This window comes from Triticum urartu, chromosome 4A (assembly GCF_056163025.1).
Source record: "Triticum urartu cultivar PI428250 chromosome 4A, HENAU_Tu73, whole genome shotgun sequence".
Taxonomy (NCBI): domain Eukaryota; kingdom Viridiplantae; phylum Streptophyta; class Magnoliopsida; order Poales; family Poaceae; genus Triticum; species Triticum urartu.
In genome coordinates, this window is record NC_141876.1 from 591,660,749 (window position 1) to 591,673,577 (window position 12,829).

At 43.3% G+C, this 12,829-nt stretch overlaps 1 protein-coding gene across 1 annotated transcript; it reads right to left on the reverse strand.

Annotated features, from left to right (window-relative positions):
- Nucleotides 1-5,130: 5,130 nt before the first annotated feature.
- Nucleotides 5,131-11,011, reverse strand: LOC125553055 (uncharacterized). Its single transcript, XM_048716807.2, has 8 exons — nt 10,596-11,011; nt 10,450-10,490; nt 9,492-9,541; nt 8,795-8,939; nt 7,434-7,490; nt 6,797-6,929; nt 5,839-6,654; nt 5,131-5,531 (listed from the first exon to the last, which is right to left on the reverse strand). Exons 1-8 carry the CDS (start codon nt 10,782-10,784, stop codon nt 5,484-5,486), a joined length of 1,479 nt encoding a protein of 492 aa, XP_048572764.1. The 5' UTR covers nt 10,785-11,011; the 3' UTR covers nt 5,131-5,483.
- Nucleotides 11,012-12,829: the final 1,818 nt, after the last annotated feature.

The window sequence follows — 12,829 nt, forward strand, 5'->3', positions numbered from 1 at the left end:
TTTATGCATTTCCCATGATTATGGATTAAATGGTTCTGAACCTGTGAAAATAGTTAGTTGTAATAACAAGACATTTAATTCACTACTTGTGAAACATTTCAAAGATTGGAAACGTACCTCCAACAGGCAAGGTGGCTCAAGATATGGAAGTTGTGAGATGGAAAGAAAACCACAAAAAAATTTATTATTGGCACTAAGACGAAATCCCTTCTTACCGCAAGCTTTTAATAATATGGTTGTGATCTATAATTACATGTGACTATCTCCACTATAGGAAGAACATCTTCAGCATCTCGAAATCGTATTCGACTGATCTCCTCCTTAATCGCTTCTGGCTAAGCAACTTTCGGCAGAGGAAGGAGGTGAGTCGCTTCTGGCGAAGCAATTCGATTTATGTTTTCATTGCATCCACTTAATTTCAATCAAATCAAATATATTGAAGACAATTCTTGACAAAGAACCCATGGATGGAAAGAAAAATAATATAGAATAGTTGGGCAAATTGAATAAAAATCAAGTATTTTTACATGAAAGATATACATGTGATAACTGGGAATGGACAACAGATAGACTTTTGGCATGATACTTGGTGTGGGGACAAGCCGCTGAATGTGCAATCTTGTGATTTGTAATGAAACTAGCAGAATTGTGAAGCAAATGGCTGAATGTGGCTGCAGATTGACTTTTAGGAGGTGGTTGAATAGGGATAAAATGTTTAAAATGAATAGGTTGAATGGAATGGTGAATTATGTGCATCTTAATCAAGTTACTGATGCACCCAAATGGAAGTGGCATAAGGATGCAAAATTTACTTTCAAATCCCTATACAATCATCTGTCTGATGTAGGCCCAGATAGATATTTTAAGCATCTTTGGAAAGCTAAACTTCCATTAAAAATTAAAATCTAGTTTTGGCTCATTAGGTATAATGGCATTACTCTAAAAGAAAATATGATTAACTAGAGAACATTCTTCGCATATATATTATTGCTCGGCGGCCAAATACGTTTGGAGCATTGTGTGCAAATGTATTGGCAGCAGAGATAGACTTCGATGTTTTTTCAAGTACTTTTTGTGAATTCCAAACATTTTGACTAGTAGCCGGAATTTGCAAATTTTGGGGTTGGCTGCAATTTGCCGGGTCATTTGGAACTTGTGCGATAGAGCATGTTTTGATCATAAATTTGGTTAGATCTCTTGTTGATTTCATTTGCTACACATGATCGTTTATGCACTATTGGGTAGGTTTACAAACTGAAGGTGATCGACTGTTGCTGGAGTAAGGCGCTGACGTGATGCAAAGGGAGGCTCTGGTGGTGCATGATGATAGGTGTATAGAAAGAAGGGGACAAATTGTACGGCTCGAGGTAGGAAGATCCGGAGAAGATGATTATGACAGATAGGAATGATGAAACTATATTTAAAAAAAATTGTTGCTGGTAGTGAATTTGGTGATGATGAGGTGATCTAGGGTGTTGGATTCCCTCTTTGCAATATACTAGTGGTTGGGGCCCGTCATTACGGGCTGCTTTTCTCCATCTTAAAAAAGAAACTCACCTTCATCTCAAAATTAAATAAAATCTCACATCCCGTGGACATCACATCCATCTCGAAAACAAACAAAAAATCCTAGAAAAACTTTTCTTGAAAATAAAAGAAAGTCTCACTTTCATCTTTCAAAAAATATCAAAAACTTTCTCACTGCGGCCAACCAGCATGCGCCATGTGGCATAGCTGGTTATCCGCCAGTGCATTTGGCCTTAATGGGTTTATTAATATACTATGTTATTTGTCTCGGTTTGTTGTTAGAAGTTATATACGGCACGCCTCCAGCTCCCTTCAGTGCTTGTAGTCATCGTTAGATGATCTACAGATCTGAATGTAAATTTTTTTCTAGTATTCGTTGTTCTACCTTAATAGTTGTGAATAGATCGAAAGTTTTGTTATAAAAAAAGATGTGGCAGCGGCCTGCGAGACTTTTGATTCCGCGGGCCTTTTTTCCTATGTTTTGTGTTGTTATAGTTTGATCACGGAACACAATCCTCTTTTAGGATCATATGGGAAAAAACTTCCCTTGATTAGCGACCAAAGATTGTGGCATAATTCTGCTTCGGGATTTGTATCCAGACGAGATGTGATCATGAGCAATAGAGTTGAGCTCCTTTGATTCTCAAAATGAGAAGTTATAGATGTGGAAGGTGAAAATAAAAATAAATTAAGTTCATGCAATGACACGTCGGTCACGAACCTATTTGTGATTGGATGGTTAGGACTTAGGAGGACACTGGTATCTCGAACCCACGAGGCTTCGACTCGTAACTTGGTATCTGTGCTTGCACTTTCCTGAATTTATTTTAGGCCTTGTGACGATGTCCGTTCAATGGGAGGAGACGTTTCTGTCGACTACAAAGGCGTCCGTAACGACTTCATCAATCTCAGGCTCGGCTTCTTAAATATGTTCATAAGAATAGAATGTGCGTGCATACATCATATAGGTGGGTGTGTGTGTATTTGTATTGTACTGTGTTAAAAAAAAGACACGTGAGCCACGTATGGTGTACATTGAAGATGCGTCTGTTGGGAAGCTTCAACAGGAACAGCAGTACACACGAAAACTTTTCGGTGATCTGCTGAAGATGCTCGCCATTGCCAATTTAGTGCGATCCACGTGGAAATCACGTCGGTTGTCACTCTGGTGCCGTGGTGCGTTGACGCCGTCATTATGCCTGTGTTGCATCTCAAATCACCCGCTCCTTTTATTTATTACTGATGATTGAGGGAACGTAACGGTCTGTTTTTTGTTAGTGGTGTGGATGTCTCTGGCCGATGAATTGCTTAAGCCGAGTGCTTCTATTTGTGGACTCACCCGCGTTAAAGAAGGTAGCAAGAATTTTACAAGAGCTTGTTTCCAAATCGCGAACAATGGTAAGTTTAACTCTAATTGCGTCCAACCACCCTACAGCTCCAGCTCAACCCCAAACCTACATCTCCTTCAGAGAGTTCTTCCAAAGACATACACGACTATAATCATACATTGGTTGGATGATGATCTCTCCGGCCAACATCAACATGCGCTGCCCAAAATAACTCAACCACTTAGATCATCATGAATCCACAAAACTGCTGCCGGTACTAGTACTAGTTAAGCATTGGAGGTACAGTGAAGTGGTTGATGCCCACATTTACAGCACATATTATTAACACTACTAGAAGAAAATTAATACAGCAAGATTTTACCGGCACACGGGACGGAAATAGATACGATGAAAAAATATGCCAACACCGACAAATTACTTACTCGCGACAAAACATTGAGTCAGATATCATCAATTTATCACGAATGAAGACTGGCACGATCACCGTGATCAACAAAGAGAAGTTGCTTCCTTCCTGTGCCCCGGGCCCGATTCATGGTGCGCGGCGAGAATGTCTCCCGTGGCATTGGCTCCATGACGGACCTCGTCATGAGTGGTGCTTCCATGGTCATGGTTGTTGGAGCAGCAGCGGCAGGCGAGCCTTCATGCGGCCGCCTGGAGCGCTGAGGAACCATGAGGAGGTCCTGCCCCACGAGCTTGGCGATGTCGATGCTTGCCGAACCCGGGGAGAGAGATCGGTGGTAGGCCATGGCCTTCTTCTTCTTGAGAACATTCAAGACCAAGGGGATGAGTCCATCCATTGTAATGCAACTATGCTATGCAAGCCTGCCTGCCAAGGGATTCCTCTTCATAGGCACAACCGCACAAGAAGGTATGCGGCGCATGATGTATCAAAGGTTTTGACTCTTGACCATTCAAAGTTCAAAGAATGCCTCATCTTCAACTGCAAGGAAAACACCGCCAATGGTTTTATATGGTTGCATTTCTCTTATAAATTCCATTTTCCTCTTTTCAACTAAACTGTCCACAACTCCGCACCAGCTCATCTTCTCATGGGCTGTCAATATCTAATCTCATCTGCCATGATAGTGGTGGCATAGAGGGAAGGGCACATACTGCTCAAGGTATCAAAGAATTTATGCAACTCAAGGTTAGTAAAATATACTTTCTTGCAGGGGGCAGACCCAAGAAAAAAATGAGAGGGTGCAAACATGTATGGACATCAAGGAAAAAAATAGCGCGCTATACAAAATAGCGCTTCCCCTGGAGATATGCTATTAGTGAGACATTGTACACAAATCAATTTAGCGAGACAATTCTCTACACACTATAGCATGCTATTTTCTTCATTGATGGACATATTCATAAACCAGCAAGGCAAAAACATCACTATAAACCAAAACACGGTTATAATCACTTCGTTCTTCACAAGGTAACCAAGTTCATTGAGAAGTGCAGGAAAACTAAACATTTGATATAGAATGAATTATGTCAATACGACAATATCTTGTTCCGAAGTTGTGTAAGACAACATTGACACATGGTTCTAACTATCGACCCGCAAGAAAAAAAAATTCAAATTGAGTGAGAAGCAATTCACCAAAGAAGGTCAGTATCAAAACATGAACATGTTTTTAGCACATTACCTTTCGGTTCATCCCACGACACTCACTACTACTCCCTCCGTTCTCAAATATTTGTCTTTTTAGATATTTCAACAAATGACTACATACGAAGTAAAATGAGTGAATCTACACTCTAAAATATGTCTACATACATCCGTATGTTGTAACCATTTGAAATGTCTAGAAAGACAAATATTTGGGAACGGAGAGAGTAGGTTGCATGAAAATGTTCAACCTCTCCATTTGCATGAAAATGGACTCGGCAAAATAGAAAATAAAAGGTCGGCATGAAAATATTTAACCTCTCCTTTTGCTTCCGTCGCTACTAGAATCCACAGCTTTGCCGGGCACTCGACAAAGGCTGAAAAAAGTCGGCGACGTGTTTGCCGGCAAACATGACTCGGCTGGGCAGCCGGCAACAGAGGTTATTTTACCGAGTTCTTTCTATGGGCACTGCGAAAACACCTAAATAACTATCGAGTGAAAAAAAATAGTATTCGACAACTGAATGTTGGAAAAAAAAACTCGACAAAAAAAAATTATCCGGGTGGGAAAAAGAGTGCTTGGCAAGGTAATGTTTGCCTAACCAATCAAAATGCACTCGGCAAACAACCTAACACCAGGGAAAGTTTCAGATTCCACTTCCAGTAATGTTAGTAGGTAATTCATCCTCGATCGCTGCCTCCGGTACAATAGAGATCTAGAAATCTAATCCAGTTAGTAAGCTGGTAAGGTACAGCACCTTAAATATTTGGAGCCAAACTTGGTTTACTACAGTAATATTAGTAGTTACAACTCAAAACTAGTCGACACGAGTTCTTTTTCTTCCCGCCAAGTCTCGACACTGCAGTCTAAACTATGTTAGCCTCTACAGGATGTGAGATGCACATCTCTGTCTAAGCAGGCTTTGACGAAACGCACCACATGAAACACAAGGCAAGCCTGTAGCAGATTCGTCCGTCTCTCAACTTCAAAGGCACTGCTACCCTTTTACAATCTCCCGGTAGAACATGTTGATGAAATCATCATTCTGCACAGACACAAAAAAGGCGTGAGCAGATACTCCATAGTCAACATGAGTGTCAGGAGGCTATGAATTTGTTGTAGCGACAGAATAGAATTATGCGAACCCAGCAACAAATTGAATCAACCTTATTATTTACTACTCCCTCCGTTCCATAAGAAATGTCGTGGTTTTAGTTTGTCTTCAGTTTGGTTGTCATGTACTCCATCCATTACATAGTAAGTGTCGTGGTTTTAGTTCAAACTTGAATAAAACCACGACACTTATTATGGAACGGAGGGAGCACATGACAACCAACAGAAAGAAAAATTACCTGCACAAGCCTCAGCAATGCACCTCTCAGGTTGTCTCTTGATAGTATCACTGGGCCATACGATGCTGTTGGGGCAAGCAGTGGAGGAGGAGGATTAGGTGGTGGAAATGGCTGAAGCAACAGCGCACCGTATGGTGGAGGGAGGCATTCAGTGGGCCGTGCAAAGTGCTCGAGCGAAGGAGACCTTTGCCAGTGCTGAGGACGAGGTGGAGGGGGAGCAGAGGATAGTTGAAAGGGCTTGAGCAAGACAGCACTTTGCCTCTGCTGAGGATCAAGTGCAGGAGGAGCAGTGGATTGTGTAAAGGGCTGGGCCAAGGGAGCACTTTCCCTGCGCTGAGGATCAGGTGGAGGAGGAGCAGTGGATTGTGCGAAGGGCTGGGACAAGGGAGCACTTTGCCTGTGCGGAGGATCAATTGGAGGAGGAGCAGAGGGTAGTGGGAATGGCTGGAAATAGGGAGCACTCTGCCGGTGCTGAATGGAAAGGGGGGGAAGAAATGGGGGTGGAGCTGAAGATGGAAAAGCAGCATGAGCTGTTGCTGCTTGCGAAGATGTGGTAACAATGGGGGGAAAGAATGGTGGTTTTGAAAGACTAGCAGGCTGAATGGTAGGAGCGCTGGTGGGTACATGAGCATCTTGGGGAACCACGGTAGCTGCTGACGCTCGTGGAGCAGGAAGCAGATTATGTGAGGCAGGAGGCTGTGATGAAACAGCACTAGGCGCTGGCGATGCACGCCTAGATGAAGGAACCGCCCTGATAGGTTGATTTGGCTGTACTGGACCTGCTCCACCAGTGGGTGCTCCAACACATGCAGCTGCCTGGCCGAAGAGATTAAAAATGGTTAGTCTCGTATAATTACATAATGATGCTGGATTGCAGAGCAACCACCGGAATAAACACAGATGTCCAGTGTTTCCAAACAGAATGACACGATATGGGAGGACGAACGAGTTTGCTTACTGTTAACAAAGCTGACAATAACTTGAATTCAACATCGCCAGGTACCATGGTAGATGGTGTTGTTGGCTGCTCTAGGGTATCTTCAGATGAGGGAACATCAGATGCTACTTCCAGCTCTTCACAATCACTGAAACTGGGCACAGTAAGATGATTTAAGTTGTGCTGTTCTGTACTCATGAGCCAAAGGGACCAGCTCAGCTAGACAATACGGTAAACTTGCATTATTACCCCTCTGGTTTCCTGCAGTTCTTTCATGTGACAGAGTTTTCATCATTCAGTTATTTAAACGAACTAATATTTATCCATAAGGAGAGCTCTAATTTCTTCTTCTGCAATATTTTTAACCCGGCGTTCTATAAAGGCCCTCGTATTAAAATTAAAATATTAGCCAAAGATCAGTTTTGTGTTTCTCCCCTTGCCACTCTTGTATCATAACGCCAACTCCTCAAAGTATTATGTTTGATCGTTAAGTTTGTACGAGGAAACGACTAAAACAGGTAGTGATACAACTTTGATCACGGCTAAAACAAGTGTAAAACATCTAAACAACTTAGAAACGATTAGCAGAGAGCAAATGGAATAGCTAGAGGCTATCTTCTATGCAAAGGTAAATAAGAAGCATGAAGATTCCGAATACCTTTTAACTGAAGGAACCAGTTTCTCTGGGGATGCCCTGGAATATGCTTTACGTATCCTGTACATTTCGTAGGCAATGTATAGTTCAGCGAGTACATGGCAAAAGATATAACTACTTGAAGAAAATGTCTAGCCATCTCTTGTAGTGGACAGAATCAAGCAAGCAAGCAAATGAAAGCATGGACAAAGGTTGAGCATCTGGTTAAACATACAGACAGATAGGTCGTGGATACAGGCTAAACAAACACTTAACCTCTGAAACTATAATTAACTAATGGAATGGCGTTAGTAAGCATCTGGTTAGTTTATGTGGCTCTGCATATTCAGTATTCCGCAGACTGCATTTCAATACCACACCTACGCTGAACTTCTTTTCAAAAATGTCTACAGGTGGCGACTGCCCACCTGAACGATTTCCATTAAATTGCTTACGCGATCAATAGTTTCTTTACAGGGAGTTCTACACAGAGAGGGGTGATCCTGTGGGAAAAACACACGAAGGACATAAGCTACAGCAACGCGGAGAAGTTTTTGACCCAGGCCTGGAGGATCGTTTTAGAAATGAATAAGGAGCAGCGCCACCTCCCGTTATTGATCAGGTTCGTTAGCGTGTGCTTACAGAGAACTGGAGAAGTTGACAGGTACTAGTCATTAATCTCAGCATATTATCTAACTTGTAAGACACTGAATCAACCAGTATACAAAATTCAAAAACAGCTACACTAGCAAAAACATACTTAAGGACCTAAAACTAGAGCAGATCAAATGAATGACCGAGCAGGATAGCATAACAAGTCAGTAAGACACAGCCTTTCTGGATACTAGGTATTGGATGGGAAGAAAGAAGATTTGTGATTGTCGGCACTGTTTCCTACCAATTGCCCGATTTGCACGACCAATGAGGCAAGGGAAGATGGTTAGCACAGACCAGGTCCTACAGCCTATATATTGGGTTGAAAGCCTTGATAAGTTTTAGTGGGCTTTGCAGTGAATACGCATAGTTCCAAGTATCAGTATATATCAAATGTTATGTACTCCCTCCGTTCCTAAATACTTGTCTTTCTAGGCATTTCAAATGACTACTACATACGGAGCAAAATGAGTGAATCTACACTCTAAAATATGTCTACATACATCCGTATGTAGTAGCACATAATACAGTAGTTTAGTAACTTATTGTTGACAAATGAAAGCATACCAAACAGGCAAACAGATAGACCAACGCGATCAAATTTCATGTTTAAGTTTAAAATGCCACTCCTAGCAGAAAGATATCTGGTGCTATGATCTGCAGTCTACAGGCCAAAATATATCAATACATTCTCATGGATGATATTTAATGCAATAAGAAAAAGAAATTACCTACTGAAAAGATGTGCTACTTCTTCACATTCCTCAGGCTCATAGAACCATATTCCAATAATTTCGGCTGCAGCATTGGTGTATATTATGTAAGGAACTTCCACCTTGTAATCAAAACCGCCCAGGAGGTCCTCGACCAGATTTTCTGCTTACAAGAGGAAGGCAACACAATATTAGCATATACTCCCTCCGTCCCAAAATAAGTGTCTGTCTTTGATTTAGTACAAAGTTGTACTAAATCAAAGACACTTATTTTGGGATGGAGGGAGTACATGTCATGCAAGCTAATTATTCAAGACAGCATTTTATACCAACCAGCTACACGATTCCTTACATACCAAACACACGATTCAGTAAGGTTTTCAAGTGAGCTACATTTTGTTGTGGAAGTTCCTGTACAACCTCATATATAAACCGAACAGGAACCAGCATACAACAATATATACCCCTAGGATGCTCAAGAGTTATTTTCTTAATGGAGGATGCATAAGAGAGAATGTTTCCTGATATGAAGACTGAGGGATGCATTAATTTATCCCAAAAGGCTACAAGCAATCAGTAATGTGTCCCATTTTATCTCATAGTAGTATACAACAATTCAAAGAAAAACCACTCCCCCTATGTACGATTTGTCTCCAAATGTTTAATAGATAGGCATGATTTATTTCCGTAAGGAATCTAGAACCGCAAAAAATACCTGTATTTCGACGATTCATGATGAGAAACTGGAATCTGGGCTGGGTGTTCCTGCAAGAATGTAAAGTTTTATTACGAGATGCACACTCTAAAGCACTTTATAGGTCCAACAAATTTGCATCTCAGAAGAATACAAGAGGACATCTGGTCATAAGTCCAACAAATAGCTGTAGATGCCGAAAATCTCAAAGGTAATGTTTACCAGTAGGCATTGTACTGTTTCAGGAGCATACATCGCCGAATTTACATGTAAACTATTGTAAGATCAGCAACAAACAGTTCAATGCAGGTGTCCAGAGATCGTATACAAAATACTAGCAGGGTCCAAAAACCCCCAATAGCCGATAGCTTGTGACAGACAGGAACTACACACAAATATCAATAAACAGTACTGAAAGTTCCACACCAGCATTTGTTTATCAACAATATATACCAGCACTGTAAATACTTCAGGCAGTGCAGGCAAAATAAGAAATAGAAAATATTTCCCTAGCAACAAAATCCTAATAAATTTTCACCGTACAGGGGATTTTTGAACGACAATGCAACTAAGTAATACACAGTGCAAAGACCGAATCACAACAACTCCATCTGATCCCCATTTCTTGTAGAAAGCCACTTCAATGCTTTAAACTAAAAATTCACAACATCCGCATCCAAGTAAACACCCAAGTAGCCGGGAATTACACAAGCATCCACCAAACATCGCAAAATTGTAACACCTAGCAGTGCTTTCCCTAGCAACCAAGTCGTCTGCAATCTTCACTATGTAAGGAATTGCAGAACCACGACACGGTCCAAGTACAAAATCATAATGCCATTCCATTGCCAAGGCGATTTCAGTTCTCTTCCAAAAATTCTTAACATCCCCAACAACAGCAAGCAACCAATGCTACATTAATCGGCCGAAGCCAATGTCGCAATCTACGGCGCATCAGTTATAGGGTCGGGGCACGAACCTCTTGACGACGAAGAGCGACCCCTCCACGCCCTTGTGGCTCTGCACAAAAACACGCGTACACGGAGATCGAGTCAGGAACCGCGAAGCAGGGCGTCGAGAAGGGGGGAGGGTTCGGCGGAGGGTGCGGGGGGTTCAGTACAGTACCCATCGGACCGTGTCCTGGTCGAAGCTGTAGGCGGTGACGCTGGCGGCGGTGATGAGGATGTCGACGATGGCGGGGTCGAGGCGCCGCAGCACGGTGAGGTTGAGCATCCGCGTGCCCTCCCGGTCCGCCCCCAGGTTCGGCGTCACCTTGCTCCGCCTCCCGCCGCCGCCGCCGCCGCGCCGCGCCATGAGGAAACCCTAGCTGGCGGCCGGAGCGGCTTGGGTCTGGGGTTTTGGACGGCCGGGGCGGGTGATCGCTGACGAGGGCAGTGGGGCGAGAGAGCCCTCTCGCTTTTGCCGCGCACGCCGTGGCACCGCCGCCGTGTGCGTGACAGATGCCTGCGCCACGCGGGGCCACTTGTCAGTCACCGGATGGAGTGGCTCCGGGGTTCATCCACTCGGCTAACCTTGCCTGCGTCCCAGCCCAGTGAGGAGCTTCTGGTCCAAGACGGGCCTATTACTACTTTTCAAGTAGCCTAACAGAAACCGCGAGAGCTATATCTCGCCCGTGCCGATTCCTATTAGGTATCTCCTACAGTCCGGCGACTGTCGGTCCGGTAAAACACTGTAGCATTTGCTAGTTTTCCTTCTGTTGTTTTTGTTTTCCCAATGTTTGTACTACGGTATTCTTCGGGTTCTTTTTTTTTCAATGCATGTCTACATTATCCATAAGCGTTGTAAATCTTTCCTATTTAGCAGGAACATTTTTGGTGTACTCATTTAACATTTATCAACTACATGATTAGCATATTTGAAAAATATATGTTTCATGTCTATCTTTTTTTATACACACTCTACTTTTTTGTATACGTCTAGAACATTTTTATCTACATTAATATTTATAAATACATGATTTCACATTTTATTTTAATGCTTGTTCAAAAAAGGAATATGTGTTAAAAAAATTCAAATACATGTTGAAACATTTTTGTATGATACGAAACATTTTTTGAACTATGCTATCATTTTTTTACATTGGATAAACATTTTTTTTCAAGTCACACATTCTGTTTGAAACGCGTGCACATTTTTCTGCAAATCATTTTATTGTCATCAACCGCCAAAAGCGGGGATTGAAAGAGCATTTACCACTTAAGTGTTTTGATGTTGATGACGATACAATTTGCGAACTAGCCGTGTGCCTAAACTACATAAGTATACTCTTTATGACACAAGACGGTTGGGCACCCCTCCGGATGGAAAAGAGCGAAGACGGCATTTCCGACGCGTTTTATTTCTGTAGTCATAATAAATCCGTACTATTAAGAGGGGCCCGCATTGGAAGGTACGGGTGAATCAAACACGTACATAACTAAATATTGCACACACATATAGCCTTCCATTTCGAGGAGAGAGTCTCTTATCCAATCTATGTAGAAAAACTGCCCCCAGGGTGGTTGTACCGTAGGTAGCCCCGACTAAACCGCTCTATTGTGGAGTGGTCACTATGGCTGCTGCCCTGTTGGTTGTACCGGGCGCAAGGGCTGTTATTGGCCTGTCTGTGGGGCGGTTCAACTGGGTCGTGCGCCGGTCCAACCACCGCAAAAGGGTCATTTCCTTTCGGAATTGGGCTGGCATGTCTAGCGGTGGCTACTCGGTAATTCCGATAGTTGCATAACTACCGGTACAACCGGGGTCCCAAGCAGTTATTGTTGGGGAACGTAGCAGAAATTCAAAATTTTCTACGCATCACCAAGATCAATCTATGGAGAGACTAGCAACGAGGGGAAGGAGAGTGCATCTACATACCCTTGTAGATCGCTAAGCGGAAGCGTTCAAGTGAATGGGGTTGATGGAGTCGTACTCGTCGTGATTCAAATCACCGATGACCAAGTGCCGAACGCACGGCACCTCCGCGTTCAACACACGTGCAGCCCGGTGACGTCTCCCACGCCTTGATCCAGCAAGGAGAGAGGGAGAGGTTGAGGAAGACTCCATCCAGCAGCAGCACAACGGCGTGGTGGTGGTGGAGGAGCGTGGCTATCCTGCAGGGCTTCGCCAAGCACCACAGAAGAGGAGGAAGAAGAGATGCAGGGCTGCACCAACGAGAGATCGAATCACGTGTTATGGGCAGCCCTATGCCTCATATATATAGGGAAGGGAAGGGGCTGCGCCCCCTCTAGGGTTCCCACCCCTAGGGGGGGGGCGGCAGCCCTAGATGGCCAAGGGGTGGCGGCCAAGAGGGGAGAGGAGAGGGAGGCGCAGGGTGTATGGGCCTTAGGGCCCATCTGCCC

Coding starts and splice junctions, on each gene's coding strand:
- LOC125553055 (XM_048716807.2), bottom strand. CDS start 10,784: ATGGCGCGGCGCGGCGGCGGCGGCGGCGGGAGGCGGAGCAAGGTGACG. Junction 10,491..10,595: donor ACCAGGACACGGTCCGATGG/GTACTGTACTGA, acceptor GTTTTTGTGCAG/AGCCACAAGGGCGTGGAGGG. Junction 5,532..5,838: donor CATTGCTGAGGCTTGTGCAG/GTAATTTTTCTT, acceptor GTGTCTGTGCAG/AATGATGATTTCATCAACAT.